Source organism: Dryas octopetala, chromosome 1, assembly GCF_963921425.1.
Source record: "Dryas octopetala chromosome 1, drDryOcto1.1, whole genome shotgun sequence".
Taxonomy (NCBI): Eukaryota; Viridiplantae; Streptophyta; class Magnoliopsida; order Rosales; family Rosaceae; genus Dryas; species Dryas octopetala.
In genome coordinates, this window is record NC_141366.1 from 30,737,929 (window position 1) to 30,744,949 (window position 7,021).

General features: G+C 37.3%; 1 protein-coding gene across 1 annotated transcript; it reads right to left on the bottom strand.

Moving 5' to 3' along the window:
* Window positions 1-900: 900 nt before the first annotated feature.
* LOC147299710 (uncharacterized) lies at window positions 901-2,918 on the bottom strand. The gene is made up of 4 exons (XM_086231887.1): window positions 1,476-2,918; window positions 1,322-1,387; window positions 1,174-1,239; window positions 901-1,083 (listed from the first exon to the last, which is right to left on the bottom strand). The coding sequence occupies exons 1-4, from the start codon at window positions 2,916-2,918 to the stop codon at window positions 901-903; spliced, it is 1,758 nt and encodes a 585-aa protein (XP_086088013.1).
* Between the last annotated feature and the right edge of the window lie 4,103 nt (window positions 2,919-7,021).

The following is a 7,021-nucleotide window of genomic DNA, read 5'->3' on the forward strand; positions in this document are numbered from 1 at the left end:
CGAATCCAACAAGAGTAGAGCAAGAGAAAAGATTTTGTAGTTGTTGTTGGTTGTATCTTGGTTGGTGATATTGGTGATGTGGAATGGAAAATGCAAATAGTCATATGGGTAGTTGATGTAGACTGTGTGGTGGGAAATTTCTAGTGTGATGTAATGCTAGTTTTAGTAATGCTTAGGTATTTCTATTCTATATGCTATGTAATGTATGGGTGTGGGTGGAGTAGTCTATTTTGGCTTGTGGGGTTGGAATATGTACTGACTGCTTTTTCAAATGAATATGTATTGACTCTTTTGAACTAATGAATTCAATGGCTACAAGCACATTGTCTTACTGGACAAATTAATGGAACGTGACCAAATTGACAATTGAAAATTTACATTTGTTTAAAGAACAAAAAGATGGAGTTTGTTTAAAGTAAGTGGGGTTTGTGGGATAAAGAACAAAAAGAAATGAAAAAGAAAGTGGGGGGTTGATTAAAGAAAGGAAATGGAATGATGTTGTTGTTTAAAAATATTGGCTTACTAGACAGTTATGGTACCATTTCATTTCATCTGAAAGAATATTGCACAATATTGCCAACATTTTTCCACAAAATATCATTCATACTGATTATAGGATTTTGCCAATAATTGCTACAAAATATACATGAGTGAATTCTCACCAAAATGAACACTACTCTCATACAAATAACATTCATATCCCATCACATGGCCAAAATAACATTATAACTATATCAGGGTAATCTAATTGTGCAATATTTTAACCCCTTACCAAAATAAGTCAAATTAATAAACTACAAGTCCCCTAAATAACTAGATTTATAATTTCCAAGTACAAGTTCCAAAATAAACACTCTTAAGAGCTAATTCATCAGCTTGATGTCTCAAATTAAGTCAATTTCATGCATACTCCCCACCCAAGTCAGTTTCAGAATTGGCATTCTGTGATGGCATCCATTGAATACTTGATTGAGTATTGGTCTGCCCAGTAGGCTGAAATGAGATATTTCCAGTGGGCTGAGATGAGATATTTCCAGTGGGCTGAGATGAGTGATTCGTAGTGGTCTGTCTTGTCCTTCTAACCTGTAGTCAAAGTGAGTTATGGCTTCAATTGATTGCAATGAATTTTACATACAAACACAAAAAGTTAAAGGCCTTTATCTGATTGCTTACAGGGCATTTTTTGGCTTGGCTCACATGTGTCTGGCTCCCTTGAGTGTTATGTGCTTGGTTGCTCCCCTGCATTGATTAATTAACTATAGTCAAAGTGTGCATTGATGCTGTGATAGAATATAACAGCAAATAATTACTAAAAGCATACCTGAGTATCTTTTTTTCTAGGTGGTGCCCTCCTTGATGTTCTAGCTTGTTCTCCACCAGAGGTTTCCTACATGAAACCAGGTGCATATAGTCAAATGAATTAATTAGTAAACAATTACAACCATCTATACCACATCATTTTGATTGTGCCATACCTGAGTTGAATTCTTCCTTCTTTGACAAGACCTGATGTTATGACCTTCTCCACCACACATGCTACACTTGATTTTAATATAAAGCCTCTTCAACTTTGTTGGATCATGCTCATAAGTTGCAGGTACCTCATCTGGCTCTTTGTTTCTATTCTTCTTTGGCCTCCCAGGTTGTTTGTGGTACACTGGGGGAGAAATTGGATGATATCCTGTCTTAAACCACTCTTGTTGATCCCTAATTGGATTGATATAAGGCTCATATGCCTTCAGATATGTGGACTTCTTGTAGTACTCATCAATATAGTCAAGTGGATCATGATCTTTCCAGAAAATTGCAGCAAGGGCATGTGGACATGGGATACCACTCAAGTCCCATTTCTTGCAACTACACTCTTTTGCATTAAGATCCACTGTCAAGGTTGTACCATAGTGACAAGTTACTTGGAATTTCCCTTCCCCATTCCAATGAGCCAAGCACCAACCAGCATCCACTTTGTTCTTCTCCAGTATCTTATGAATTTTAGGCCCAATATCGTCATGCCACTTCTCCACAGCTTGCCTTCTAACTGCCAATCTGTTAACAACATACATCCTAACCCTTTCAAGCATTGTAAGGATTGGTTTGTCTCTTGCTTGAATGATAGCTGCATTGAAGGATTCACATAAGTTGTTAAGCAATATTTCACATTTTGGGAAGGTATGAAAGTGAGACCTAGACCAGTTTGTTGGTGAAAACTTTTGCAACCAGTTATATGCTTCAACATCTGCCTCCTTGATTACATCCATTGCATTGGTGAATTTTCCCATTGTAGTTGCTCTAGCTGCATCCCAAAGCATATTCTTCAATGTGAGGCCTTTATGATCGACTTTAAAATTGTTATAGAAGTGGCGCACACAATGCCTATGGTGAGAGTGAGGTAGCTCAAGTTCAAGAGCAGGAACAAGGCCTTTTTGCTTATCTGTAATGAAGGTCCAACCATAGCTATTGTTGATCTCCAGATCAACCTTCAAATGTTGCAAAAACCAACACCATGAGCTTTTGTTCTCAACCTCTACCACTGCCCAAGCAATTGGATATAGTCCATTGTTGGCATCAATACCAACAGCTGCCAACAGTTGCCCTGGATGAGGGCCTTTGATGTGGCAACCATCCAGGCCAATCAAAGGCCTACAGCCATTCCTAAACCCTTTCTTTATTGCACCAAAGCATATGTAAAGCCTTTTAAAGATGATCATATTTCCATTATTGTCTGCATCATTCTGCAGTTCAATTGTGCTTTCCGGGTTAGTCCTTCTTAGTTCTTCAGCATAGTCCCAAAGACAAGCATATTGCTCCATATAGGTCCCTTCAACAGCTTTGAGTGCCCTCCTCCTGGCTCTATACAATGATGCCATTGAAATCTTAACAGAGTGGTCTTGTTTAACAGTCTCCCCAAATGCAGTCATATTCCAGTCTGGATTAGTTCTAAATACATTCAATTATTTCTCTGAGATCCATTTTGCGGTTGCATTTCTGTTTTTCACCATCCTTGAACATTTATGTTTGTCAACAAACTTTCTAACCTGAAATGTACCACTTGCATCTGCCATGTTTGCAGTGATAGTCCAGGGACACTTTCCTTGACACTTTGCCATCATTCTCGTAGAATCATTTTTCACAATCTTAATTTGTCTGCCAATCTTGATTGCATATGCTCTCACTGCTTCCCTAAACAACTTCTTCGACTCATACCACTGTCCCAATAAAAACTTTGGATTTTTTAGATCTGTCTTAGGATTGAAAACAGGAAATTTTGGCAACTTTTTTTTGGGGTTCCCATTTCCATCATCTTCAGAATCACCATCCACACTTCTCAGCTCATCTTCAGATGCACACTCATCTGCAGACTCCACAATTTCTGGCTCAACCTCATGGTTTATTTTCTTTGATGTGCCGACTTGAGTTTTGGTCCTCTTTAAAGTCCCAGCACCATCAGTTGTCTTAGCTTGGCTAGGGCCTACATACTCACACTCAGGATCTATACATTCATCAAAATCCAAGTCATCATCAGTTTGCTCATACTCAGAATCCAAAAAGTCAGGATCATCCTCTTCATTATCACCATCCTTAGCTGACTCTACATAGTCCTCAATAAGCACCTCATCTTGTCTCTTGTGTGCATGCATTGACTCATGCATTAGTGGGGAAAACTCTTCATCTCCATCAATAACAGGTTCTATAGTAGACAAATAAACATTTATCACTTTGTTAATTGGCACACAGTTACACATATCATACACCTGCAAGTCATTGGTGAGTGCCATCAAGCCTTCATCATCTATTGTACCTGGAAGTTTATAACAAAACTCACAAGCCCCTGTATATCCTTCAACCTTAGCCATGTCTGTCAAGTCTAACATGGACATAAATTTCTTGTCACAATAGTCAAAGTATGTTATTGAGCCACCCACATATATCCTGTGCGACTCATTTGCACCTATATTGAAGAATCGTCCCCCATGGTGCATTTCAACAGTAAAGTGTCCATCATAATTATCTGCAATTTAAGGCAAAACATAAATACACATGAATGTCACTCCTAATATTCATTAGTTCATTTTGTAAAAGAAATCACGTAGTCAATAGATTTAACCATCAATACAATGATAATGCAGACTAATATGGTATACCATAATTTGAATATGAATTTTGACATTAATAACCTGTAGATTTTACTGGTTGTCCTTCTTTTTTTTTAGTATGATGGTGGGCCTAAGCCCACAAATTAAACATAAACAGGAACAATCCTAGCTCTACAAAACTGATGGACATACATGGCTCTAGAAACTTAATGTAATTTCCAATGAATAGATGAGGCCACTACCTCTTGAGTATCTGTCATATGTTTTGGGCAGCATAAAGAAAGTGTGGACTCTAAAAAAAAGGCAGCATAAGGGTGCAAATGAGTGTGGACTCTTTCAACTAGTAGTCATTTATTGCAGGGAGTAGTGCTTTGTGTTATATATTGCAGGGAGTAGTACGTGCTTTGTGTTAAGAAAATATATATGATCCAATATGCAATGGCAAAACAAAGAATTAAGATACCAACTCCAACCATGGTAATAACATTGTGAAAATAAATTATTGTATTCAATGCATAGATCCATATAAATAATACCCACCAACCAATTGTATCAAAGCTGCCATAACTTATTGCAATGCAACAAAAATAAAACCCTAAAATTCAATATTGGGAGACCACATGAAAAATCCATAATCAGCCAGACATACTGGGACCACAAGTGAAAAAACAAAGGAAAAAGTATAGATCACAGTACTAAACAAGAGAATAAACTATAGATCTTGGGTCAAACACTGACCATATACTGGTTGCAGGCTTATATTAGTCCTTCTTCGAAAATTCATCCTAGCTTTGTTGAAATTTCAGACTCCAAGTGTCACAATAGCACCGATCTTACACCTAGAACTCACACTTTCTCACTTACCAAACAGGAATTCATCTTAACTTTTCTCTGCAAGATTCCTCATGTTTTCTTTCTGCAAGATTCCTTTTGTTTTCTATCTTCAATACTTTACGCAGGGAGTGGAAGGACATAGGGAACTGGGTGGAAAGGGGTCTGAATGGACGAAACCACCCTTGGGGATGTGGTCACATGTTTCTCACATGGCCGTTTCCGTTAGCTTTGTGGATGGAAGCTAACAGTTTTCCTCAATTGACAAAAGTTGGATAATTTATGGGTATTTTTGTCACGTTTTGAAATTTGTGGACCAAATTGAGAAATCTCTTAAAGTTCGTGGACCAAAAATGTATTTAACCCTAAAATTTAATATCTCAGAGTGAAGCGTGACTTACGTCCTAATCGCAGATTAATAAAATTATTTCTACAATTAAGACGTGAAAAGAAAATAAAATAAAAGAAAATAAAATAAAATAATTGAAGATGTTAGTTTCTAGGATTTGTTATATTGGCTATTTTCCTTGTCAAAACCTTTGTATTTAATTTTATTAATCACTCACAAGCTCTAGGCTAGATTAAGGACAAGTTCAGCTGTATTGAAGAAGTCAAGAATGAACAAAGACTCAAGGTATACTGCACTTCATTCATTTCATGAAAATAACAGTTTTTTGTCTATTTGACTAGTCATTCACTGAACATAAAGAACAATGTTTTTCACGTACAGTGGTTGATACTTAAGTCACAGTCACTACAGTGGGGCCATTTCGGGTTTTACTTTTAAAGCCCATTTCATTGAAAGCCCATGTTCTGTTTTTTACTAAACATGCATGTGCATTGCACATGGCTTGGTTCCCCTACTGTATCAATCAGATCTGATTGCTTCTTTGCCATTCACGCCATACACCTACACACATCAGCACTATTCATCATCTTCCCCATTTCTGATTTTTGCAAAATAAAGCAAAATTCCTTTTTACAGCTCCTCATTCCTATCCTTAGTAATACTAGGATACCCCTCTAGGACAAAGAGAATATGCCCCTTATTCGTCTCTTGTGGACAGCCATTGATTGGCTTCCACGTGGCTCGGGCAAACACGGAATTGGTGTGTGTGTGTGTACGGGTATATGAGGTACTCTGTTCAGATCTTTTTGGCGGGTCTATGAGCATTCTCTGTGGGTATTTTCGTGTTTAAGGTCTGGGTATTTTTGAGGGTGAGTGCTCAATTTTATCAAGTCAGAAAATGTTCATTTAATTCTTAAAAATCAAAATGATTTTCTGAACTTGTTTGTTTCATCTAAAATTCTAAATGGGTTTGAGTGTTTAAATCTTTTTATATATTCTTCAAACACATTCATTTTAGATTTTAGTTGAAGGATTCAATATCAACCTTTTCATGCCTCTAGCTTGAGAAGGTTGATCTTCTTTTTAAGAATCCTACATTGGCATATCATGTTCATGCATTGATGAATCTACTGGGCTTGGTGCGAATTGGTGCCATGGGTTGATGAGCTTGGAGTTGGAGCTGCCTTCTTCATGAATGATCGATTGCCTTGCTTATGGAAGTTGCACAAAGGGGTAAGAAAGCTGCCACTTAGTCTAGGACTTAGTGATTGAGCTTGTGTGTTGTGTGCTCCCTTTGTATTGAACTTCTTATTTAGTGGATTGCTTGGTCAGCTGGAAAGACCCCCAGTTTTTAACCGTTAGTGGTTTTCTGGGTGAACAATTGTGTGGCTTGTTTGTGATCTGTTTTCCTATGTGTTGCTGATTATTAATTCGAAAATATCTTCACAAGATCACACACTTCACTTTAGCATGTTAACATAGACCATGAATGCTAAATGAAAGTTTGTTAAATCTGTCCACACACCACTTTAGTTGTTTATAGCACTGGGATGCCTACATTGATGGATCCTTTGAGTGCATAGGGTGTCACTCAATTACCTGGTGTGTTCTGACTTGTGGTATTTACTGAAGTTGATTTAATTTTACAAGTAAATTTGGAGGTTCAGATTTTAGTTACTGCATCGTCAGAGTTGTGTCTGTTTGACTAGTTCATGAATGATCATATAAAATTAAAATTGGGGTCCGA